Source organism: Rhinopithecus bieti, unplaced genomic scaffold, assembly GCF_001698545.2.
Source record: "Rhinopithecus bieti isolate Rb0 unplaced genomic scaffold, ASM169854v2 scaffold_14454, whole genome shotgun sequence".
In the NCBI taxonomy this organism is placed as follows: Eukaryota; Metazoa; Chordata; class Mammalia; order Primates; family Cercopithecidae; genus Rhinopithecus; species Rhinopithecus bieti.
The window spans coordinates 1,590,764-1,617,971 of record NW_016808228.1 but is presented as its reverse complement, the minus strand read 5'-3'; the positions used below and the strand labels follow the sequence as shown (position 1 = coordinate 1,617,971).

General features: G+C 41.1%; 1 protein-coding gene across 1 annotated transcript in view; it reads right to left on the bottom strand.

The window, feature by feature from the left end:
- Positions 1–989: 989 nt before the first annotated feature.
- The window catches only part of SCG3 (secretogranin III), a 41,628-nt gene continuing 15,409 nt past the window's right edge, over positions 990–27,208 (bottom strand). Inside the window, exons 8-12 of the mRNA XM_017886183.1 lie at positions 24,663–24,779; positions 21,258–21,341; positions 19,096–19,233; positions 6,248–6,328; positions 990–1,313 (exon numbers count right to left, since the gene is read on the bottom strand). Of these exons, the coding sequence (XP_017741672.1) occupies positions 1,195–1,313; positions 6,248–6,328; positions 19,096–19,233; positions 21,258–21,341; positions 24,663–24,779 (539 nt within the window). The 3' untranslated portion in view covers positions 990–1,194. The remainder of the gene's footprint in view (positions 1,314–6,247; positions 6,329–19,095; positions 19,234–21,257; positions 21,342–24,662; positions 24,780–27,208) is intronic.

Below are 27,208 nucleotides of genomic sequence, written 5' to 3'. Positions count from 1 at the left end.
ACTGATTGGTGTGTTTTACAGAGCACTGATTGGTGCGTTTTACAACCTCTTGTAAGACAGGAAAGTTCTCCAAGGCCCCACTGGACCCAGGAAGTCCGGCTGGCTTCACTCTAATACACAAAGCATTATGTTATTTTTACAATTTGAAGTAAATATATAGAAAAATATGTATGTAATTAATTTACACCGAGTAATACATTTTCAAAGCATTCTCTGGTTTGGGAACATTAATCATTAACATTTCAAGAGGACCTTGGGCCACTGCATGTTTCCAGGGCTGTATTTGTGGTGGGGGCTGAGTTGCAGGGACCTGAAGTTCATTAACCTTTTCCTCCAGGGAAGCTGCTCTACCAGCTTTGGATCACAAGGAAGGAATGATTTTTATCTCGATTTCTACCCTACTGCCTGGCCCTCTGCTCTCTGTTGGGAAACCTTGGCTTGGATCTAATCCAGTTTAGATAACTGAGATGTGGCATACATTTTTACCTTGCTTTATGCAGGGTTTATGACCTCATTTGTCTTAGAGAGTACATAAATATCTCTATAAGTAAAAATGTCTGAAAAGTCACTAATAGGAAGTGCTAAGAGCAGGGCGAAATTGTTAGTAAATCCAGCAAATCCTATACCCATTTACCTGGATCCTTTTTATGTCACTGGGCCTAATAAAAAGCCAGCTAAAAAGAGCAGCCAAAAAAGCAGATGGCTCCTCCAAAGCTATGAGACTTTGAGAAAATGTGAATTTATTTCAACTCCCCAAAGGGAACTGCTAGTGGAAACGACATCCTGTAATAGACATACTCTGCAAGGTGCTTTGGTACCTGGCATGTCTTGAAAACAGAACCCACTTAATTCTTCAGGGAGTGCTTGTGTGGATGAGACAGTGGAAGAAGGGTGAGTTTTAAGGTCAGTCTATTAGAGGCTTTTTCAAAGCAGCATATTCTGATTATAAAATATAAGTCTATGAGGAAATAAGGATTCTGTATACAAAATCTCAGCTTACATACAACTTTACTTTCAGATAGTTTTTACGGGAAGAAAGCTATGTTTTAACCACTTGTAAAAGGTTAACTACTGCAAATTCAGCACTTTGTAATAACCCTTGGGTCAAAAAATTTTAATCACAGAATTAGAAGTGTTTTAAGCTATATTATGTTTTCTGAAACAGTTGAAAGACTCCTGGATCTTTTGCCATTTTTACAGGCTGCTATAAATGCGCTTGATGGCCTCAGCTTCTTCCTTGTCAAGGATGCCTTTCTCCACATAAGCATCAGCTTGTTGGTTGATGAAATCTCTCATCTTCGAAAGGTCATAATCTGGAAAATATTATTACAGCATCATGAACAAAGATCAGGAAAGGCCAACCCCTTTACAGTGATTACCATTAACTAGAAACATTTTATATGATAACACAATTACCGTTCTCCATTTTTCACATTGGGAGACATTTTAATTGGTGGCATTTGTGCAGTACTTTGCAGTATAAAATAATGTTTACATGTATTATCTCATCTGCTCTTCATCACAACCCTGTGAGATGTTCAGGTGGGTCATACCATCCCCATTTGACCAAACAGGAAATAGGCTCATGACCAGGGCTTTGCAAACTTTAATGTTTATACCAAACACCTGGGGCTATTGGGAAACAGCAGAGTCATATTCAGTAGGTCTGGGGTGAGGATCCAGGTTATGCATTTTAAACAGCTGTCAGGTGATACCGATGCTGTTGGTCCAGGAACCACACTTGAGGGTTAAGTGCCTTGTTCAAGGTCACATAGGTAGTAGAAGTTATGATCAGTACCGGGTGTTCTGACTTCCTGACTTAACACTAGGTTTAAGTCCCTGTTGATGTGACAAATCACTTTTTTTTTTCAAATTAAGAGTCACTTTATTTCATGCTATTTGAATTGTATGTAAGGAGCAAAAAGTCAAACTGTAAACTCTTTTTGGTTCCTCTGTCCTACTTAAACAAACAAACAGACAAAATCTGTATAAATTGTCAAAACACCCACCAAAAATAAAGATTTCCAGGTAAGAAGGCTGCCTATGACACCTTTCTGAAGGTTTTAAAAACCCCCATTTTCTCTTGATCCTTTAAATATTAAGCAATTATAGCTGTAAATGACTAGAGAGAACCCTGCTTTCTGTTCATTGGTAAGGAGGAGAGAAAGGGGAGAGTGGGTATAAAAGGTTGGTTTAGCAGCCACCCTTAGCGAGCCTGAATGCAGTCTGAGCCTGGGTCACTTGGGTATCCTTAAGCTCCTATGAGAAAGGAAAACGAACCATGAAGGACCTCTCTACAATCACTAAGTGAGTGAGGCTTAGACAGGGCTTATTTCCTCTCCGGCAAGCAGGACATCTGCTCCCTGTTAGGGCACAGCCACGAGGATTGAAAGAGAAATCCCAGCACTGAGCACTTTACAGCCATCACCTTAATTGCTCCCCACAAAACCCCATTAGGTTATACCCTATGACTTTCTTTCTTTTCTTTCTTTCTTTCTTTCTTTCTTTCCTTCTTTCCTTCCTTCCTTCCTTCCTTCCTTCCTTCCTTCCTTCCTTCCTTCCTTCCTTCCTTCCTTCCTTCCTTTCCTTCCACCCATCCATCATCTAACTATCTATATACGTTTTTGTCCATGATTCCTGGCTTATAACTCTCATAGCCCTTGTTTCAGCCCTTTGTCATAAAGTTGGGGCACTCTGGGCCTGAGAAGAAGGCCTCAGGAAGAAGAATCATTCTCTGACCTTCCCTCCTTTCACCCAGCCAAGGAAGGACTCTAACCTGATTGTGGGTTTTAAGACCCTTGATCCATAGAGGGTCCTGCCCTGTACCCTGGAGGAAGGAATGCTGCACAGAGAGGTCAAAAGGAATCTAAAGAGACAGGCCTTACTGGGTTTAGACCATGCCCTTTTTGTCCAATCACATTCCTACTTGGTTGCCAATCATGTCCATCCAATGAAGTCTCCATGAAAGGCCCAAGAGGACAGGGTTCAGGGGCTTCCAGATAGGTGAACACGTGGAGGCTGACAGGAAAGTGAACAAAAACTCATTCACATGCCGGAAGGTTAGTGCACCCCAGCTCCACAAGGATGGAAGCTCCTGCACTCTAGACTCTTCCAGACCTTGCCCTATGTATCTCTTCATCTGGTTTTTTATTTGTATCCTTTAAAATATCCTTTTAATAAGCCCGTAAATGCATTTCTCTGAATTCTAGCAATCTTTTTCTTCTTTTTTTAGACAGGGTCTCACTCTTTTACCCAGGCTGGATGCAGTGGTATGATCATGGCTCACTGCAGCCTTGGACTTCTGGGCTCAAGTGATCCTCCTGCCTCAGCCTCCTAAGTAGCTTGGGACTACAACCGTGCACCACCACACCTAGCTAATTCTTTTTTTTTTTTTTTTTGAGATGGAGTCTCGCTCTGTCACCAAGGCTAGAGTGCAGTGGCGCTCTTGGCTCACTGTAAGCTCTGCCTCCCAGGTTCACTCCATTCTCCTGCCTCAGCCTCCCAAGCAGTTGGGACTACATGCACGTGCCACTAGCCCAGCTAATTTTTGTATTTTTAGTAGAGATGGAGGTTCACCATATTGGCCAGGATGGTCTCTAACTCCTGACCTCGTAATCCACCTGCCTCGGCCTCCCAAAGTGCTGGGATTACAGGTGTGAGCCACTGCACCTGGCCCACCTGGCGAATTTTTAAATTTTCTGTGGAGATGGGGTATCGCTATGTTGACCAGGCTGGTCTCAAACTCATGGCCTCAAGTGATCCTCCCACCTTGGCCTCCCAAAGTGCTGGGATTACAGGTGTGACCCACCACACCAGATCCACTCTAGCAAATTAACTGAACCCTAAGAGGAGGCTGTGGAAACCGAAACTTGCAGCCAGTCAGCCAGCTGTTCCAGAGGCCTGGACATGCAACTGGTGGGAAGGAGTGGGCACTCCTTTGGGACTGTGCCCTCACCCTGTGATGTCTGAGGCTGTCTCTAGGTAGATAGTGTTGGAATTGAATTGGCAGACACCCAGCTGGTGTTGGCTGCAGAATTGATTGCTTGCTTGGTGGTGGGGAGAAACCCCCACACATTTGGTCACAGAAGTCTTCTGTGTTGATTGTTGTGTTGAGTGAGAGAATAGGAAAAAGCATGTTGAGGGTTGTTTTTTTGATACTCATGGGTAAGCATTAGTATCTTCATTTCGGAGATGAAGAAACAGAAAAGAGGGGGTAGGTCACTTGTTCAGGTAGTGGTAGAGTCAGGTTCTGAATGCTGGTCATTGATTGACCATTCCGTAGCCTTGCAGTACTGACTATAAAACATCTAACAGGTACAAAGCAAATGTTCAATAAATGCTCCCTTTTGTTTTTGTTTTTCACTTTTCCCATTCTCTCAGGCATGAAGTAGAGAACGAAGCTGAACATACATTTTGTGGGCACTGCACCTAAGGCGATGATTCCTTTATTCCTGACCCTTAGGGCACAAAGGGCACTTCTTGTTCATTACTGGTTCATTAATGCTGGCTCTGCAGAATAGGCTGCAGTGTCAACATCTTTTTTTTTTTTTTTTTTTTTTTTTTTGAGACGGAGTCTCACTCTGTCCCCAGGCTGGAGTGCAGTGGCCGGATCTCAGCTCACTGCAAGCTCCGCCTCCCGGGTTTACGCCATTCTCCTGCCTCAGCCTCCTGAGTAGCTGGGACTACAGGAGCCCGCCATCTCGCCCAGCTAGGTTTTTTTTTTTTTTTTTTTTTTGTATTTTTTAGTAGAGGCGGGGTTTCACCATGTTAGCCAGGATGGTCTCGATCTCCTGACCTCGTGATCCGCCCGTCTCGGCCTCCCAAAGTGCTGGGATTACAGGCTTGAGCCACCGCGCCCGGCCAACATCTTTAATGGAATAAAAGGCAGACTCAAGCTAAGAGTATGCTGAAAATACCTCTTCTCCCTCTGTGCTGTATCTCAGAGGTTTGCAAACTTGGCTGCACACTGGAATAACCTGGAGAGTTGAAAAAATACTGATGCCAGAGCTCTGTTCCCAGAATTTCTGATTTAGTGATGCTGCAGCGCAACCTGGACAGTGGGATATTTAAGAAGTTCCCCAGTGATTTGGATGCACTTTAAAGTTTGAGAAGCATTACTTGTTTCTTTGGAAGGCATCACTTTGCAACTGCTCTGGCCAGATACCTGGGAATCATTATCAGAATCCTCCTTCTCCATATAGCTCTCGAGTTCCTCCCTTCCTTTTTATTTCCTCTGTTGTCCCCTGGTTTACAGCCCTATATTTCTGCTCCAGATCTCTGTCTTGCCTCCTTATCTCTCTCCTGCCTTCTGGGGTCTTATTTTTTCAATCTGTAGTCACACTGCTGCCAGATGGATTTCTCAATTCTTAACCGAATTAGGCCCCAATTTAGGCTCTCTTGGCTAAGATCAACCGCCTCTGAAGGGTGTACAAACATCTTCCTGACATGGCCTCTGCCCACTTCCCAACCCTGTCTGCTGCTCTTCTCCACAAACATCCAGTGTTCCTGGGGACATGAATGGCTCCAGTTCCTAGAACAACCCCTCTCCTTGGTCCCTTTATATCTTGGTACCTAGTGTTCCCTCTGCCTCCATCTCTCCTCACTTGGCAGATTCATTCTTAACTTTCCAGGAAGGGCTTTCTTGTGGCCCTTCTCTCAACTGTCTCTGTCCTAGTACGAAGATCCACCCCATCTTCTCGCCTCCTTGGCAGTAACACACCTATCCATGACATCACAGAGCAGGACCAACCATAGCTCTAATGACGCTGTGCACTCCTTGGGCGGGGCATCTCTGGCACTTAGAACAGGGTCTGATTCTGTGTGTGCTTTATGTAAGTGAGTGACTGCTTTTGTGACTGCAGGGTGCATGAAATATGTGCTCAGAAAATGCCTTTGTTTAAAATACTCCAAGAAAAGGGGGCTAGATAAAACAAGACCGGCAGCATTTGGTAATTATTGAAGAAGGGTATTGAAGACACGGGGATCCATTATACTATTAGTTCTATGTTCGCTTGACATTTTTCATAATAAAATGTAAAACAAAAGAAAACGTCTTTGCTTGAAAGGCTAATTTGAATAATAAGAGAAATGGAGGTTCTGTTCCCCTCTGCATCTGAGAGGTGACTTCAGTCTTTTTGGGGCTCTGCAGGGAGACTTTGGCACAGTCCATTTGATTGTGGGAATTTTACATAGAAAGACCCCTGACAAATGGGTGAAGTTTGCAATGTACAGCCACACCCGGTCCTACCTTCTTTATTTCCTTTTTTGTCATGTTTCTTCAACCATTCAATATTTTTTCTGATGGCTTCCAAATAGGCTTCTGTTTTTCCTGGAAGAGGTAAGAGAACTAAATCAAACACTCAGAAAATATCACGACATCTCATTTTAGAGACCACACTTATATTCAAAACCACAAATATTAGACGTATGCAGCACTTGCAAGGTTGTTTCCCTAACTAGGCAATGTAACTATTTGCATGTGCATATGTGTGTTTGTGTGTTGAGGGGTTTTAGGTCAAGGAGAGCAGGTGGGGATGAGGTTCCAGGAGGAAGAATCAAGTTGGTAAGTGTCAAGGGGCATGATTCCCACACACAAATAAATCCACCTTGATGTCCTGGCAGAGAAGAGTTTTGATTTGGTTTACTAGACAGATGGGCCCCTAGATTAGTTCATTTCTGGGTAGGGATGATTCTTCCAAACTGAGGAGCATCATCAGGCCAAGGACTTGAATGAGAGTGGCAGATACTTAAAGAGTCCATCACTTCAGTTAAAAGTCCAAATGTGTGGCTTTATGTAAGCAGCTCTAAGTCTTCTGCCCAATTCTGGCAGGGGCGGGTAAAACTTAGACAAAAGGCGACCAGTGCTTCACTTCAAGGTTTGGATGGCAAACCTTAGAACTGGTTCTAAGGCCGGGCGCAGTGGCTCAAGCCTGTAATCCCAGCACTTTGGGAGGCCGAGATGGGCGGATCACGAGGTCAGTAGATCGAGACCATCCTGGCTAACATGGTGAAACCCCGTCTCTACTAAAAATAAAAAAAAACAAAAACAAAAAAAAAAATAGCCGGGCGAGGTGGTGGGCGCCTGTAGTCCCAGCTACTCAGGAGGCTGAGGCAGGAGAATGGCGTAAACCCGGGAGGCGGAGCTTGCAGTGAGCTGAGATCCGGCCACTGTACTCCAGCCTGGGCGACAGAGCAAGACTCTGTCTCAAAAAAAAAAAAAAAAAGAACTGGTTCTAATCAAACTCCCCAGGATGTAAACACTGTTCAAAGGGCCTCAAGTGTGGCACAAGAACACCAGGCATCACTCATGCACCTACTCTGTGATGCCCTTTACCCGCACTTATGTCTGCAAGTGGATATTACCATCCACTGAGAGGTGAGGAATCTGGGGCTCAGAGAGGCGAAGTGAGTAGGCTAAGGCTACACAGGAAATAACAGCTGGCATTTGGACTCTGATCTGCTTAGTTTCCGTTACCTGCATTATCTGCAGGATAAGACCTCACCTTCAGACATGGACAGTAATGTTGCTTTGTTCTGTATCAAAAAAATCAGCCATTCTCTTAACCAGGTGAGGCCCTAAAGCTTGAGAGGTCCTAAAGCTTAGGGAGTCAGCACCAAGAAACCAGGTCTCTAGAAAGTACCAGATAGCCTACAAAAAGAGGCTTTCAAAGTCCAGGGCCTCTGCAGAAGCAATAGATGCAGAGCTCAGTGTGGTGACCACCCCATTCTGAGCCGCATCTGAGCCCTGTTACCTCTACTCTACCGCACAGTCCTCTTGGTTTAGCTACCTGTATTGTGTGCTTATCATGTGCTGAGGACTGCTTTATGCTCCAAAATGCACTGTCTCATTTATTCTTCATGACAAGTTTTTGAGGCAGTCCTATTATCATCCCCATTTCACAGATGAAGAAACTGAAGCACAGAGACATAAAGTCGTAATCACATGGCTAAAAAGTAGCAGAGCCAGGCTTGAACCTGGGTACCTCCAACTACTGTCCGTGTACAATAATACTGCCTTAAGAGTTGACTATGTTCCAATTGCCCCCACTGCATTTACCTAAGTGACTTTCTGAGCATCTTTCTTCCTGATCTTGAAGCCTACTCTTGCCTTACCACTGAAGATCTGTGTCATCTGGTTCCCAAAGAAGCACAGAGTCTCCTACGCAAAAAGGGGTAAATGGACACCAGAAGAGATCCATAATTTTTAGTCCTTAGTTGCTTCAATAGTTGGTGTAGAAACTGCCTTGATTTCAGCAGTCTGGGAGGCTGAGGAGGGAGGATTGCTTGAGGCCAGGAGTTCAAGACCAGCCTGCACAACATTGTAAGACCCTATCTCTACTAATAAATAGATACATAAATAATTATTTTAAAAATGCAATGTTTTCTATTTCATATTAATTCAGTTAGATAAGGCATTTTGAACAAGGAGAGAAATCTTAGTGTAGACCATTTCTAAACAATGCAACTTCATTATTTTAAAGAGTTTAAATCAAATTACTGATCCCCATAGGGCTCGCTTTAATGAATAATTTGTCATTCGCACATTAGGTCGTTAGGACTTCTGAAACTTTTGAGTATGTCTGAAAATAGTCTTGTTCTTTAAATAATTTTAAGCATTTTTTCTACTATCTTCTCTGATATCAATATCATGATGTTAGAGCTTATTTGGGATAAGGAAAACCACAGCTTGGTCTGTTTAAACACTGCATTAAAAATTCCAAATTAGAAGAGTAAAAACAAACGAAGTTTTCACCATAGTGGGGCAGACATTGCCCACTCTCATGCCTCCCTCTTCATAGCTAGCTAATAGAGCAGCCCTCAACTGATGATGGATGAAATGGGTAGATCAATGCATCACCTTTTTTGATCCTCAGGCATGTTCTACTGTTTCCCAGAAGTTTTCAACAGGATTGAGCTCCAGTTGCCGATGTTGAAGTTTGGTCATTATCACACCTTATATTGGCCTCTTTCCCTTCGTGCTCATGTACCTACCCTGCAGTGGTGCTTCCTGGGGTCACTTCCCAATGAAGCTACTTCACCTCAAATCCTTCTCTTAGTGCATGCCTTGGAGGGAACTCAACATAAGACAGTTTGAAATAGAGGCCTTGACCAGGCTCTGTGGCTCACACCTGTGATCCCAGCACTTTGGGAGGCTGGGGTGGGTGGATGGCTTGAACTCAAGAGTTTGAGACCAGCCTGGACAACATGGAAAAACCCCATGTCTACCAAAAAAAAAAAAAAAAAAAAAAAAAAGTAGCCAGGCGTGGTGTTGTGCATCTGTAGTCCCAGCTATTAGGAGGCTGAGGTGGGAGGTGGACTGCTTAAGCCCAGGAGGTGGGGGTTGCAGTGAGCCAAGATTGCACCACTGCACTCCAGCCTGGGCAACACAGCCAGATTCTGCCTCAAAAGAAAAATAAATTAAAGGTCTCGGCATTACTGCATTAGGCTGCTTTCTGTTCAGGAACCCACTACCTATAAAAATGGTATGGAATTTTAAACAGTATTTAATGTATGAAAAGCTATTTTATTCACTATATTGATATTATCAACTCACAACAGAGAATGCATTTACTATAGCTTAAAGAAAATTGGACTGCAATTCTAGTAAGACTAGTATCTTAGGGATCATAACATATGATTAGGACAGTTTCCCTAATTTATAACAGAATACCCCATCATTCTCATCCACTTTCATGCTTTATTTTTATCCATCAGAAGGTGACTACTTATCACCTTCTACTGTAGCATATAATTTATTAAGTTTACTGTCTTCCTCCCTTAGAAATATGTTGTTTGCTGATGTACCCTCTTGCCTAGAACAAGGACTGACAGAGAGTAAGCTCTCAAGAAATGTTTGTCAATGAGTAAATGGATGAAGGCTTTCTATACAGAAGCCAAATTGCAATTAGAAGATTGCCCAGTGAGCATGGAATCCAAACTAGGAAACTACGTCTTAAAAAACCATATAAATGGCATAGATTTATCTCTGCCCTTTTTTTTTTTAGTGACAATGAATGATTTATTTGAAAGACTTGAAATGTAATGGATTCTAAACTTAAATGACAGCTATATCAGAACATTTAAAACACAAGTGTGATAGGTATACTATATCCATTTGTCATTCTTCATAGAATTCTATTAATTAAATATCATTGTTCTCGTTTTATTCATGAAGAAACTAAGGCTCAGAGAGGTTAAATGACATGCCCAAGGCGACATAGCTAAGTGAGGGTCTGATATGGTTGGGTTGTGTCCCCACCCAAATCGCATCTTGAATTGTCGTTCCCATAATCCCTATGTGTCATGGGAGGGACCCAGTAGGAGGTAATTGAATCATGGGGGCGGTTACTCCCATGCTGCTGTTCTTGTAATAGTGAGTGAGTTCTCACAAGATCAAATGGTTATGTAAGGGGCTTTTCCCCATTTGCTCAGCACTTCTCCTTCCTACCGTCATGTGAAGGAGAATGTATTTGTTTCCCCTTCCACCATGATTATAAGTTTCCTGAGGCCTCCTCAGGAACTGTGAGTCAATTAAACCTTTTTCCTTTACAAATTACCCAGTCTCAGGTATGTATTTATTAGCAGCATGAGAGGGAACTAATACAGGGTCAGAGCCTGGTTTTGAACCAAAATAAATATGGAGTCTTTAATGACTGGGGCTGGGTCAAATTCACCTTTTAGACTAGAGAAATTGAGTGCCTGCTGTTGTTGTTAAACTGGCTGACAAGGCAGTGGTTTTCAAACTTTGATGCACATTAAAATCACTTAGTGAAAAATTTTAAAGGCCCAATGTCCAAATTATTCCTCAGACCAATTAAATCAGAATATCTGGGAATAGGGACCAAACATTTGTACTTTTTAATGATCCCGAGGTGGCTCCAATGTGCAGCAAAGTTTGGGAACCACTGCCACCAGTTTTAAGACCTCCACACGCTTACAAGAGCATTGGCAACAATGGGAATCATATCAGGTACTCTTTTGCTCTTGGAGCAAAGCAGCTGGCTCATATTGACTTTTCTCTTTGCAGGAGCTGTAAAGCAAATCTTCTATTTACACAGTATGCACTGAAAACCTTATGAGAGTCGACTTTGGAAAGCTGGACTATTTTTTTCCTCAATTTATTTCATCTTCCTTTGGAAAAAAAATAGCTCATGGCTGAGGTAATAGAGTACAAGCCTTAAAACATACGCTGAAGCAGATGGGAAAAGGGCCAGAATCAAGATGCAGCCTTGTTTTTCTGGCTGTTCTGGTTTTTAACACTGTGAGAAAAATATCTTTTCTAAACATGAATTTGTCCTTACTCTGCTATGCTGTCCTGACTGTCTCCCTCTGGGGAAAGTGTATAAATCAATAAGGTTGGCTTATTGCATACTGCCTGTACTAAAGACATTAGGTTTTGTAAAAGAGTGTTTATAAAAATTAACGTTTGATATAATACTTAAAATTATGCCAAGATTACATGACTGCACTTTTGAACTGGATGAGGCAAAGCAACTGATACTGATGCATGGGAGCTGACACAGGCCACAGAGCTGTGAGATTCAAGATTCTGCATAATGATGACATTTTACATGCCCATTAGATGCAGCATGGAAGACTGGAAGAGCACTGGAAGAAGAGTTGGAAAACATGGGTTCAAAGCCAGCTCCACCACTCTGGCCATGAGATCTTGAGCAAGTCGCTCATCTTCTGGGCCTTGTTTTACTGGTTTGTAAATCAAGGGGTGAATGCTAAAAAGGAGACTCATGATTTGTACATATAGAAAGAAATTCCCTTTTGTTGTCCTTGAAAAATCCATGTTGATATATAGCTCTCCCAAGCCAACTTGGGACTTCCTCACCCACTTGCTGACTCCCAGGGGAGAATATTGGACTCATTATTTTTGGACATTTCTAGCAGAATCCCCAGAGACTTGAAGGGAGGCATGAATTCTCTTATGTTGCTTAAAAAATAAGTGTATCCACATGAATTAGGCAACTTATTACCAATTTATTAAATAGGCTAACTTTTCTGGCTCCTGTAAAAAAGATATGACGATGATAGGACATTTAAGTGAAAGTTATCTTAGAGATCACCTTTTCCAACCTAATTTTATTGTCCAGCCATAAACTTAAATGATAGCACTGGAGTGAGTTTATGGGTATTATAATGCTTATCTCATCCCTTGGATGATTAAAAAAAAAAAGACTTTCAGAGACCTACAGAACAGATGTGAATGAGTAAACATCCAACTGGCAAAAAGAGCCACACTTAGATTATGAAATAAAGTTTGAAAGCAGTTTTCTTTGGTCTTCAGAGAGCAATTTACTTGAAAAGTTAAGCAACTTTATAGATTTGGTTGAAGTTAGAATAAATTATAATTTATTAGTATATCCATAAAAATTTAGGAATAATTATTGAATCAGTCAGACAACTAGACCGACATTGAAAAACACTATTCTTTTTTTATTTTTTTATTTTTTATTTTTTTTGAGACAGAGTCTCACTCTGTCACCCAGGCTGGAGTGCTGTGGCCGGATCTCAGCTCACTGCAAGCTCTGCCTCCCGGGTTCACGCCATTCTCCTGCCTCAGCCTCCCGGGTAGCTGGGACTACAGGCGCTGCCACCTCGCCCGGCTAGTTTTTTGTAGTTTTAATAGAGACGGGGTTTCACCATGTTAGCCAGGATGGTCTCGATCTCCTGACCTCGTGATCTGCCCGTCTCGGCCTCCCAAAGTGCTGGGATTACAGGCTTGAGTCACTGCGCCCGGCCAAAAAACACTATTCTTAATGTGGGTCCCTGTGGAAACCGTAGTTTAAATAGTTTAAACTATTTTCAAAGGTGAATGTATCATTTTTCATTATTGATAATTAAGTTGGATGTTTTTTACATTAAGCTGGAAATGAGATGTATAGAAACATGCTTTGTAAACTGAAACATGATATAAATGTAGAGTATTATTATTACTTATATTCTTCACAGAAACCAGTTCATACTAGGCATGGTTGCTGTGGTTAGATGGGGCTATCACCTCACAGACTGCAAGGCCAAAACAGACTCCCCACAGATACTACTGCCAATGTGTTCTTCTTATAATTGTTTCCGTAAGTGGTTTTAGCTGGACCATTACCTCATCCTTTATTCTACTCTGTAACGTCCTCCAACTTTCTGTCCTGAAGGGATCCTGTTCTATATATGTCTGGCTCATCAATAAGTGGGATATGTGTGCATGTATGTGGCCTGTGTTGCACTTGCCAGCATATGGGTTAAGGACTATTCTTGGGCCATTTCAAAGCTTGCTTGAGTCCTCAAAGGCAGGAATTGGTTCTTATATTCCTTCTGTAGCTGCTTCCTAGGCACAGCATTAGGCATGCCATTGGAATAAGTGTTTATTTCTTGCTGAATAACTGTCCCAGAAAACCCAGTCAACCCTGCCTCCACTCAGATGGATGATTTTCTTTTTCTACCTAGAGACAATGGGTGTTTTCTCACTGGGTTTCATAACAGAGAAGCAAAATAGCCCTTGAGAAAAATGCAATAAAACAATTACGAACACAAAGATATATGTCGGTATGTCCTTTTGGGGATTAATTACATTTTTTTCTTAGAAATTGTTAGTCCTTGGCTTAAACTTAGTTGGTGTTTTCTAAACTGTGTTAGAGTCAGTTGTCCTTATCCCAGAGTAATGGGGTCAAGGGCAACATGAATAAATTACATCTCTGAACAATAGCAGAGGGACTAATTTTAACCCCAAATTCCTGCCTTCTTTTTAATGTTTTAGGAGAGCCATTGCAAAGAATAACCCTAGGCTGGGCGTGGTGGCTCACACCTGCAATCCCAGTACTTTGGTAGGCTGAATGGATTGGGTGGATCACCTGACGTCAAGAGTTTGAGACCAGCCTGGCCAACACGGTGAAACCCCATCTCTACTAAAAATACAAAAATTAGCTGGGGGTGGTGGCACATGCCTGTAATCCCAGCTACTTGGGAGGCTGAGGCAGGAGAATTGCTTGAACCTGGACGGCGGCGGTTGCAGCGAGCAGATATCGCACCATTGCACTCCCCCTGCCTGGGTGACAGAGCAAGACTCTGTCTTAGGAGATAAAAAAAAAAAAAGTAAATGGATAGAGTTTTAGTCTATTCTGTTCCTCTCTCCCCATTACTATCTGATGGAAATCCTAATGAAGAAGGAAATCCACTCTCATCATTAGTCTCCAAACACTCACATCCTAAATAGGCTATAGTGGACTACTGAGAATCATCTCCTTTATATTCATTTTTTACATAATGTTTTCTTAAAAAGAAGCCAAACAGATCTGTCAGCTCGCATTCCTATAGCCCTGTGCACAGCGATAGAAGGTGGTGTTTAAAGCACTGAGAATGTTACCCCAGCAAGTCAAAGGATGTCGCCTATGGCTCGCTGGGTTCTAGGGAAATATGATTGCTATACATGGGCCACTTCCAGAGGGGATGATTGAGGCATGTTGGGTTTCTGTTGAGCTGAGCTGTAATGCTCTATGCTGCCCAATTCCTGGTTCTCTGTCTCAGGTCACAGGCCACTCTTTTCTTGGTTAGCTATTTTAAAAAATTTACCATTCATCCTCCACCTCACATCTGTTAGGATAAAAAAAAAAAATCCAGAAATAAAAAATCTAGGCAAGGATGTAGAGAAACTGGAACTCTTGCACACTATTGGTAGAAATTTAAAATGGTGCAGCTGCTACAGAAAACAGTATGGTGGTTCCTCAAAAAATTAAAAATAGAATTCGCATATGATCCAGCAATTCCACTTCTGGATATATACCCAAAAGAACTGAAAGAAGGAGTTCAAAGAGACATTTGTATACTCATATATATATATATCCGTATTACTCACAACAGCCAAGAGGTAGAAGCAACCCAAGTGTCCATAGACAAATAAATAGATGAAATGTGGCATATACATACAGTGAAGTTTGGTCATTATCACACCTACTCTGTGATGCCCTTTACCTGCACTTATGTCTGCAAGTGGATATTACCATCCACTGAGAGGTGAGGAATCTGGGGCTCAGAGAGGCGAAGTGAGTAGGCTAAGGCTACACAGGAAATAACAGCTGGCATTTGGACTCTGATCTGCTTAGTTTCCGCTACCTGCATTATCTGCAGGATAAGACCTCACCTTCAGACATGGGCAGTAATGTTGCTTTGTTCTGTATCAAAGAAATCAGCCATTCTCTTAACCAGGTGAGGCCCTAAAGCTTGAGAGGTCCTGCACCCTGCAGTCACAAAAGCAGTCACTCACTTACGTAAAACATCCAACTTCATTATCAATGATGAAAAATGATACATTCACCTTTGAAAATAGTTTAAACTATTTAAACTATTTATTCAGCCTTAAAAAAGGAAGAAAATTCCAACATGGATGAACATGGAGGACATGATGCTGAGTTACATACGCCAGTTGCAAAAGGAAAAATGCTATATGATTCCACTTATATGAGGTCACTAGAATAGTCAAATCCATAGAGACAGGAAATAGAACGGTTATTGCCATGGAGTGGGCAGAGCGGGAATGGAAAAGTGTTGTTTAATTGGTACAGAGTTTCGATTTTGCAAGGTGAAAAGAGCTCTGGAGATGGATGGTGGTGACGGTATGAAAACAATGTGAATGTACTTAGTGCCTCAAAACTGTACAGTTAAAAATAGTTAAGATGGTAAATTTTATGTTATGTACATTTTACCACAATTTCAAAAAGATACATATATATTTTAAAAAGAGTTTACCACCCATCCGGAGTGACTTAGGGTTAAATGGAAATATCAAAGCAGCCTGATTGGTCTACAGGGTCCCCAGACATAGCATACATATCATCAGTTCTGCCTGCTCTTGCTCAGGACAAGCATTATTAATTGATCATTACAGCTTTCCTTTTTTTTTTTTGTTTTTCATTTTTTTTTGAGACGGAGTCTTGCTCTGGTCGCCCCGGGCTGAGGCAGTGGCCGGATCATCAAGCTCACTGCAAGCTCCGCCTCCCGGGTGTCACGACCAGTTCTCCTGCTTCAGACCTCCGAGTAGCTGGCGACCTACAGGCACCGCCAGGTCGCCCCGGCTAGTTTTTTTTTTTTTTTTTTTTTTTATTGAGAACGGTAGTCTCGGGTCTCGCTCTTCACCCAGGCTGGGAGCTGCTGTGGCCGGATCTCAGCCTCACTGCAAGCTCCGGCCTCCGGTTCAGCGCCATTCTCCTGTCTCAGCCTCCCGGGTTAGCTGAGGACTACAGCGCCGCCAGCGTGCGCCCGGCTAGTTTTTTGTAGTTTTTCACGTAGAGACGGGGTTTCCACGTGTAGCCAGGATGTGCGGATCTCCTGACCTCGTGATCCGCCCGTCTCGCCTCCGCAAAGTGGCGGGGATTAGCAGGCTTGAGCCACCGCGCCCCGGCCTTAGTTTTTCTCTGTATTTTTTAGTAGAGACGGGGTTTCACCAGTTAGCCAGGATGTCTTGATCTCCTGACCTCGTGATTCCGCCCGTCTCGGGCCTCCCGAAAGTGCTGGGATTACAGGCTTGAGCCACCGCGCCCGGCGATCATTACAGCTTTCTTTCTTCCTGAACCCAGATGAAATATCATAAACTTTCACAACATGGGCCACTACCAAACAATTGGAGTGGACACGTCAGCTATGTCAATGTAGGAAAAAAATATAGGAAAATGTACAATGTAGGAAATGTAAAATGTAGGAAAATATAAAATGTAGGAAAAAATTGTGATGGTCTATGAAATCCATGCTAGAGAAGAGGAGGATACAAAATATAAAATGTATAAGATAGGAAAATCAACACAAACTTGATACATTAAGGAAAATTATATTTTCAGTGCTGTCTCAAAAAAGTCCCAATGGCTGAAATAGAAGCAGCATCTTTCGCCACTATTACCACTCATTTGAACCCGTATAACCCAGGTTTGGGTGTCCAATTCTACAAGTCTTTTCTACAAAAAGGAACCAGAACTCCTTCAAGGAGAATTGATTTCAAGTCTTGGGAAAGGAAAATTCAGAGTGGGTGTAGAATATCCCATTGTTGCTAGAAAGCAAAGACGATGTACTACAAGGACTAAAGAGGAATTTAGGGAGCCCCCACTGCCCAAGCTACACCAATTTAGGTATAAAGTGTTACAAAGGTAGTAGTAATATAAAAGGGAAATAGTTTGTAATTTTATTGGTATTATTGAGTTTCAAGGTATTGAATACATAGCTAGTTTGTTTCTCTTCTACTTCATACACAGACATTAAGCATGGGTCTATTATTAAGGGTGATTAGGAACCTGCTTCTATTTGTGTTAGCAGGAGATACTGGGTGGGGAACCTTTAAGTGGGCCAGTCGCTTCAAAATCAAGAGCTATACCATGAGCAAGATTGGTCCTTGTGATCTCATATCATATCATAACAAGGAATAAGAAAAAGTCTACCTATTCATTGCCACTGATGGTTATACATAATCAATGAAAATCCCTTTTCAGAGAGTCCAGTGGTACGTTTTCAGATGATAAATTAGCTGGGTTCCTCCACCACCTCCCCCAAGAGAGCACTGACCCACTCCCTCAGCTCCTAAAGAATAAACTCTGTAGATGAACCTACTAATGAGACATTAATCTCGCTGTGTCACCCAGGCTGAAGTACAGTGGTGCAGCCTCCACCTCCTGAGTTCAAGTGATAAGACATAAATAAGGTTCCAATTATATCAAAGATGTCAATATATCATAATGACAGAAAAATAAGTTAGGTTCAAACCATTTGTTCACAACTTCTGTTAAAGACATTGAGTTTCAGAAAAATAATATCTATCTGAGACATAGAGATGTAAATTTCCATGATGTAATTAGCACAACTTTGTAACAAGGGGACTGGAACCATGAACTATACAACTAGATCCCACATTCAGACCTGAAATCAAAGGCATAACAATTTAGAACTTATAACCTCATCGAGTCTTTTTCTTTGGGGGTATGGTAAAGTTTCTAAAATCCTAGGAAGATGGCCGGGCACGGTGGCTCACATCTGTAATCCCAGCACTTTGGGAGGGTGAGGCAGGGGGATCACTTGAGGTCAGGAGTTCAAGACCAACTTGATGAAACCCCATCTTTACTAAAAATACAAAAAATTAGAGGGCATGGTAGTGCGTGCCTGTAATCCCAGCTACTTGGCAGGCTGAGGCAGAAGAATCACTTGAACCCAGGAGGTGGAGGTTGCAGTGAGCTGAGATCGCGTCACTGCACTCCAGCCTGGGCACCAGAGGGAGACTTCATCGCAAAAAATAAAATAATAAATCCTAACAAGATGTAAATTACATTATATATTTCATAGATATATTTATACTATTTAGGGAAATTTGATATATTGAATTTGTTATTTTTATCAAGTCCTTAAAAGTGTTTAAAGTTACAATCACTGGTTAAATCATTTTAAAATTTTGCTTTGTTAAATTTAATTTTTTTTTTTTGAGACAGAGCCTTGCTGTATCACCTAGGCTGTAGTATAGAGGTGCAGCCTCCACGTCCTGAACTCAAGAGATCCTCCTACCTCAGCCTCCTGAGCAGCTAAAACTACAGGCATGCACCACCATACCTGACTAATTTTTGCATTTTTTGTAGAAATGAGGTTTTTCCATGATGCCCAGGCTGGTCTCAAACCCTCAGCTCAAGCAATCCAAACTGCTGGGATTACAGGCATGAGCCACTGCGCCTGGTCAAATTCATAAATTTTGATGATCTTTTTGAATAAGTAGTATGTGATTATTTAGAGGAGTATTCAGTAAGTTTAAAAATATTGCTCAATAAATTCATAAGATTATAAATTACACATTAAACAATGCACTAATGGTCATACACATTCCTCTCCAAACAGCAAAGTCCATCGAACACTAAAGACTATCAAAAGATGAAAGCAGTTTGCCATCCCAGGAAACTCAAGACCATTAAAAAAGATTGCTATTCAAATAAAGATACCACACGCCAAGCCTGTTCTATACAGATTGTGTCAATTTCTCAGATGTGATGGAGCTTGCTCTTTGGATCACCCTACCTTGTGTGGTGAAAGCTTTTGTTTCCCAATTTTATTGCTAACCTAGAGCTGTCAATTCCATACCTTTGGGTTCATCTGTCTTTCCTCCTGGGTTGGAGTTATCATCTTTTGTGGAATCCTTCAAGGTTCCATATTCCTTTTCCATCTTAGCTGCTTCTTCCTTGGTACTGTCTGTTTCTTCATGACTCTTCTCTGATGGTACTGTAATCAGATTGAGCATTGTTGTCATAGGCCTATTTCCTATCCATTAATTGGTTGCTAAAGTAGAAATCAACTTTATTGACAAAGTACAGTTTGAGGTCAGATCATATTTTGAGTTGAATGGGATCTTAGTGCTTATCTAATCCAACCCTCTAACCCCATATCACAGAAGAGCAAATTGAGGCCCAGAAAGGGGAGAGATATGTCTAAAGTCATCCCGTGAGTTGACTTTAGACATATCGCCCCTACCCCACTCCAGCTTTCTGAATTCTGATTTGGTAATTTTTCCTTTCTGCCACACCGTGCCATTAGAGGGCATATATTCTTTGTCTTACTTTAATCAGTGTAGGTGATCAAGCCAGGATATGTCAGGTTCTGAAGTATATTTGGTGGGTCTTGATTGCAAATGATAATAACTCTATAGCTGCCCAATCTCTCCTTGACATTGCATTTTTGAAGGACAGTCTATTACTCAGAGTCACACCTAAGGATCTGGGGCTATGGCAGGACTTCTTTCCTTCTGCTCCTTTCTTCACACTCCTTTACCCCAGGAACCCTAAATTCAAAGAAGAGACTTGAACTCTTGCTGTCAAAAGAGAATAACTCTTGCTCCCTTCTCACTTTAAAATAACCATACTTCCATGTAGTAATCCTTTGTTGAATTAAAAACCATAAAACGTAAAGTAGGTAACCATTTGAAAACAATTGTAATGCATTTCTGTAGCCAATAAAATATTTGGAACCTCAAGCAGTCTAACAGTAAACTTTTAAAATAAAGTGTTTTTTTATTGTAGAAAAATAGGAAGAGGCCGGGCGCGGTGGCTCAAGCCTGTAATCCCAGCACTTTGGGAGGCCGAGACGGGCAGATCACGAGGTCAGGAGATCGAGACCATCCTGGCTAACACGGTGAAACCCCGTCTCTACTAAAAAATACAAAAAACTAGCCGGGCGAGGTGGCGGACGCCTGTAGTCCCAGCTACTTGGGAGGCTGAGGCAGGAGAATGGTGTAAACCCAGGAGGCGGAGCTTGCAGTGAGCTGAGATCCGGCCACTGCACTCCAGCCTGGGCGGCAGAGCGAGACTCCGTCTCAAAAAAAATAAAAAAAGAAAAAAAAGAAAAATAGGAAGAAAAGAAAGAAATCAGTTATTGTCTGATATCAAACATCCACTAGTGTGCTGCGGTATATAGAGAGATGCGTATTTTTTTCACAGTTGTGGTACAATTTTATTCTTTGCTTGTGTCATTAACATTATATGGAAGGATGTTTCCAGGTAATTAAAAACTGCTTGAAAACATATTTTAAAGGGCTGTATACTATGCCATCAAGAATATGTACATGATTTCTGTGATAGGGACAAAGAGTCAAAGTATAACAATTTGCAATTTTTGGTTGTCATTAATACTTAAACAAATTTAAAAAAGAATCTGCCATTTGCAAACTTTTCTCTTTTTGTTCCACCCTCCTTCTTGAAACGAAGCTTCTTTCCATAGCTCAGTTCCCTGGGGTTTGATGGGCAGAGTAGGGTGATGGGTGGAGGTATGGAACGGATGAAATCAAGAGCGGTGGTAAAGCGCACTACCCAGGGGCACAGACCATCCCAGGGGAGAGAGAAGACCTGGGAGGCGAGAGCAGGAGGTGGGGCAGTGGGGAGTGAACAGATGACCAGGGACAGTAGTCTGGAGAAGTGGTTATCTAGCGAGAGAAGATACGTAAAGGAGAATTTTAGGACGGATTGCTCAGTTTTGTGATGTAGCCTTTTCCTTTCCACCTAAGATTCCTAGCCACCTCCAAGAATCTTCAGTAAAGAGCTACATTATTTTTCAATGTTTTTTGAGGTCAGATTTATGTGCTGTGATTGGCCACAAAATAACCAAGGTCACATCTAATTAATCCTATGGCTGCATTTCAGCTTTTAACACGTTTCAAAATCTGTAATTTTTTATTAATGTTTATTAAAGTTCATTATTTACTACTCAAAATAGTTATTATTCTAAAGGCTAGAAAAATAGTTAAATAATCGTACCTGGGAAAAGCTTGCTTATATTGTCAGTAGCATTTTTTTCTAGCTTGTTTTTGGTCTGAAGAGCAATCATTTCATCCAAGTTTTCTGAAGGGAGGAAGGAAAGAAATATAATTTTATTCCCTGAGAGATGACATCAAATTTTTACTAAAAATGTTTAAATTGCACCAGAAATATCACAATAGCAACTCCAAAATATTAACACTGCTGGTAAGATGTTTTGACCTGGATTTTATTTCTGAGAATCATAGACTCTCAGGATGGAAAGACATATCATTTGAGATCCTCAAGTTCAGCCTCCTACTCAGCTAATTGCAGAAGTCGCTTCTACATCTCTGTGGCCACTGCTAGAACACTTCTAGGATTGGGAATTAGAGTGGATACTTGGAGTTTGACCTACTCAACACCTTGTGGTAACTGCACCTTGATTTTTCTCTGGGGAACCTACCCCTGTCTCACTCTCAGAACATTTGACTCCACTGGTGCTAGAATAACCTTAGAATGACTAAACAGGATCTTCCATGACTTGGGCTATAATTCAAGGAGGAGCCCAGGACCCTATCCAGGTCAGCGAGACTCAATGGTAGGACCACTGGTAGAAAGAGACTCTCTTTCCACTGAGATTGATGTGCTGTGAGGAGGTGAGACTGGGACTGTCCCAGCCATCTTGTTCCCACAGGGAGCAATCTGTCTGGAATAAATGAAGACACAAAAAGTCAGAGCTGTGAGATGAGATAAGGTCAGTTCCTCACACTGTTGATGGAATTCACAAACCCAAAGCCAGACTACCCCATCACTCCACAGACTTTTCCAGTTATACGCAGCAATAAATTCCTTTTTTGCTTTAGCCAAACAGTTTGATTTCTGTCTTTCAGGGCTTTCACTCATTCATGAGGAAGAAAGCTCTACTGTCAGGTAATCTTAGGGATCATTTCCCTACTTATATTAAGGTGCACTCTGTATCCTTGTCTTTGTTCTAATTCTGCTCTTTGGAGTAGTATCATATTAAGTGTTGCTAGACAGGAGTCTAGACTGTGACTTCCTCAAGGTAGATGATGAATTAGAAACCACACTTTTTGTACTTAGCTATTCAACCAGCCACATAGCTATCTCACTACACTATTTTAGGATGAGCCTTTTCTACCATTCGCGAACAAGCAAGTCTTTGCAATTAGTTTGTAAGAATCTTATTATTACTTTGTATGTTTTCTCCCCAAGTAAACTCCTCTTGCCCTACCCCTATTTTAAGAATATAATTAATATATTCTAATGTGTAATGCATTGCTTTCTTCCTGGATATAGTTGCCATACCTGGCAACATTTGTAATCATGATACACTGTTGAGGTCAGAATAGAAAGGCAGATCACTGCTTGTCACTAGCTCGGATGGGAGGAGAGGAGGCTGGTCAATCGTCTTCTACCCACGCTGCCCTGAGCCCCTGGGGATATAAGGGTGGTTCTCCACGGCAGCAGAAGTCGAAAGCCAATGTGCTTATACAGAAAAATTCTTAAAGACATAACTCAAGCTCTAATTGTAAAAGTTACACATACACACTTAATACATATATGTATATAAACATGTACATATACATTAATATGTATGTAATACATATATATTTATAAACAATATTTACTTTGCATATGTAAGGAGCAGATATAATGATTTAAAAACACAAACATTTAGAATAAAATTTAAATAGTCTATCATAAAAATAAATAAGTAATTTACTTTAGTCTTCTCTTGTGGAGTATCTAGCCTATTTTCACTGCTTTGCTCCTACAAGCCAATGTTGTCCAATAGAACTTTCTGCAATGATGAGTGTATTCATTTCTGCACTGTGCAATACGGTAGCTACTAGCTACATGTGGCAACTGGGCACTTGAAGTGGGCCTGGTGCAACTGAGAAACTAGATTTTAAATTCTGTTTAAGTTACTCTTAATTTAAACAGGAACTTGTGGTTAGTGGTTACCATATTGGGCAGCACAGTTATAAGTGACAGTGGGAATATCTGCCTTGCACATAAGCCTTTGAGGCATTTCTGATTTATTTCCATAGGATAATTGACTAAGTGTGGAATTTCTGACTCACAGAGTATTGATATGAAACAGTTGTTGATATGAAAACAATGTCTTTGATCTACTGTTAAAAAAATAAAGTAGGCCCCAAAGCACTATGTGTAATATGAGCTTATTTTTTGTTGTATAAGAGAAAGAAATGACATAGGTACACACACACACACACACACACACACACACACACACAGAATAACATTTGGAAGAATATAAATCAAGATGTTACCAGAGTGTTGATGTTGTGAGTGATTTTCACTTTCTTTTAGTACTTTTGCATTGAATGACTTTTAAAATAAACATGCTCTTTTACAGTCAAGGAAAAAACCAATAAAACTACTTTCATTTAGAAAAAAAATGAGGTTCATCCAGAGTAATTCTGGATAACCCTATCTGATATAGTTTTGATATTTGTTCCCCCAACACTAATGTTGAAATACAGTCCCCAATGTTGGAGGTGGGGCCTGGTGGGAGGTGATTGGTTCATGGGGGCAATTTCTCATGAATGGCACCATCTTCTTGGTGCTGTCCTCGGATAGTGAGTGAATTCTCACGAGATCTGATTGTTTAAAAGTGTGTGGCACCTCCCCCACCCTTGCCTTTGCTTTCACACTGTGACATGCCTGCTCCCACTTTACCTTCTGCCATGAGTAGTTGCTTCACCAAGCAGATGCTGGTATCATGCTTTCTGTACAGCCTGAAGAACTGTGAGCCAATTAAACCTCTTTTCTTTCCTTTTTATTTTATTTATTTCCTATTTATTTATTTGAGACAGGGTCTTTCTCTGTGGCCCAGGCTGGAGTGCAGTGGCACTATCTCGACTCACTGCAACCTCAGCCTCCTGGGCCCAAAGTGATTCTCACGCTTCAGCCTCCTGAGTAGCTGGAACTACAGGGGTGCACCACTACACACAGCTAATTTCTGTATTTTTTGTAGAGATGGCATTTCACCATGTTGGCCAAGCTGGTCTCCAACTCTTGGGCTCAGGTGATCCGCCTGCCTCAGCCTCCCAAAGAGCTGGGATTACAGGCGTGAGCCACCGTGCCTGGTGGAGTAAAATTTTTATAAAATTGTCTCCATAAGATTATTAGAAAATGCTAATGAGACAATTAATAAATGTGAAATATTTGTACTCAAGCTGGTTCTATAAATATAAAAGTTGAAAACTGGTTAATTTTATTTGCATATATTATCAAACTGGTCGATTCTTGCTACCCGGGTGATCTGGGAAGCTTTGGCATAAATTATCAAATTAATGAGGTCATTATTGCCAAGTCCCTAATTTACTTTGAACAATGAAAACCACCACAGTAGGAACAAACCACATAGGATCTCACCAAGGTAGGAAACACCTTCTTCTGGAGATATTGTTCCATATTTCACCATCATCTTCACAAAGTCAATCAATGTTTTCATGATAGTAATCAGTGTTTCTTTCTCTTTTGCTTCTTTTTCTATATGAAAGAACAAAATAACTTAAAACTAGTGGGGGATAGCTTCCTCTTTCAATGTCAGTTTATAAAGTACAGCATCTTTTGTTTGTTTGTTTGGGTTTTTTTTTTTCTCAAAGATGAGGTCTTAGTGTGTGACCCAGGCTGGAATGCAGTGCTATTTGCAGGTCTCATCATGGCTCACTACAGTCTCAGACTAAACCCCTGGATTCAAGAGATCCTTCCATGAAGCTGGAACTATAGGTAAACACCACCACACCCAGCACTAATTACAGTATTTTACTGAAATATTTTTCTCTACATTTATAGCTAAAACCATATATATTTAACTTACAAAAAAAATCTAAGTTTGATTGGAAATATAGGGTAAGATAGATACAGCTATACTGAACTTTTTTCAGAAATAGGCAATTATAACTTCTCCAAAAGAGTTTAATTTCATTTAAAATATTTTGCTGATAGAGTAGATGATAAAGACACAGTTTTCAACCCGAGATAACATGAACTCAAAAGGAAGGGTAGAAGACTGGCAAGCCAACAACATTTCTCTACTCAGGTGGTAAGTCTTTGAGGGCAAGAACAATCTTTATTCATTAATTAAGCTTAATTTTCTTAATTGAAAATAAGAACATATACAGTTTTAGTTTATAAATGCAAAATTGATTTTTGAACAAGATGTTACTTTTTAATCTTTATTTCATTTAAAAGAATATATGCATATAGTAAAAATATTTCAACTGCTCAAAAGTAAATAAAAATGGAAAGTGATATTCCTCATCCCCTCTAACTCTCTTTAAGTAACTATTACTAGCAGTTTCTTGGGAACCTATTTTCTTTTTCTTTTTCTTTTTCTTTTTTTTTTTTAAGATGGAGTCTCACTCTGTCACCCAGGCTGGAGTGCAGTGGCACCATCTTGGCTCACTGCAACCTCTGCCTCCTGGGTTCAGGAGATTCTCCTACCTCAGCCTCCCAAGTAGCTGGGATTATAGGTGTGAGCCACCATGCCTGGCTAATTTTTGTATTTTTAGTAGAGATGTGGTTTCACCATGTTAGCCAGGATGGTCTCAATCTCCTGACCTCAGGCGATCCGCCCGCCACAGACTCCCAAATTGTGGGGATTAAAGGCATGAGCCACTGCGCCCAGCCTCTTGGGAACCCTTTGTATTTGACATTCTGTTCTGCATCTTGATGGAACAAAATGGATAATTATGCCATAATAGCTGAGAAAAAATATTAATTCTAAAATCAGAAAAACATCAGTTTCCATTTTTGAAGGGAGCCCGTTTTCTCTATTCTTTGAGCTTCCACTGAAAGATTTTCTCTAAACACTCCTAGCCTTTCCCCCTTCCTCTGCATCCTCCCCCACAGATATGGTTGGTAAGCAACAGCCATTAGCCTATGTTTCTCAACTGGTGGGGATTTGGAATCTTTCTTTTTTTCCACTTGCCTGGAACAGTGCAAGGCAAGAACCTGAGAAACGAGCCCGCTCTGCAGACCCAAACCATCCCTGAGACTGGCTGTTGATCTAGACAGAAGAGTAGGGAGCAAACAAAGGCCACAGTTGGCTCTCACATGAAGCTACGTTCTGCAGCCCCGTGTTTATCAGCAACAGAGATGATATTTTGGTTTCCTACCTACTTTATTCATTCTTAATTTGTTGAGACCCTGGGCAAGAAAGACAGATGCTAGCAAAGAACTCAGTATAAATATTTAAATTAAAATTATGGGAAAATAAAGGCAATAAGAAATGAGATGAGGAAAATGGAAAGATAAAAACGAATAAGGAACATTTTATACAGTAGCATTTTTAAAGATGCCATCAAAGTCATGGGTTGGGAGGGAGGAAAAATGGGAGAAGAGGCAGGGGAAGAGATCTTGGAAAAGAACTGATAAATAGTAACTTCAGCTATCACATTATTTGCTCAAGGGCACATCCGTAGAAGTATTTGGCATCATGCTGGTGCTCTTCACTGATGAGAAGTGACTCACCAGGATGACAGAGGTTCTGAGTTGGGCATCTGCCAACCAATGGGGCAAGATGGCTCAGAATGGACCCTAAAGATGTAAAGCCCTGCAGAGCCAGCAGAGTGGCCGGTGCCATCTGGCCAATGTCTGGAATTGAAGCACAAAGGATGTTCTCCAGAAATGAAAACTTATTTTAAGGTCACTTCTTGGGAGAAATAGATTACAGTTATAGAAGTCTTTATATAAATGTTCAATCTGGGGCTGAATCCTTGAACAGGGAAAGGAAAAGCCATGAAGGCACTAGAGCATCTGTTTGAACCATAATAAGAGAAACATTGCACATTATTATCCTCCTTGCAGATTAACCAAAATAAACATGGACTGAATCCTCAGTTAACTCAGTGCATCTAGGAGCAAAGAGATCAGCATGAATGACTTTGCTTTAAAAAACAAAAACAAAAAATAAT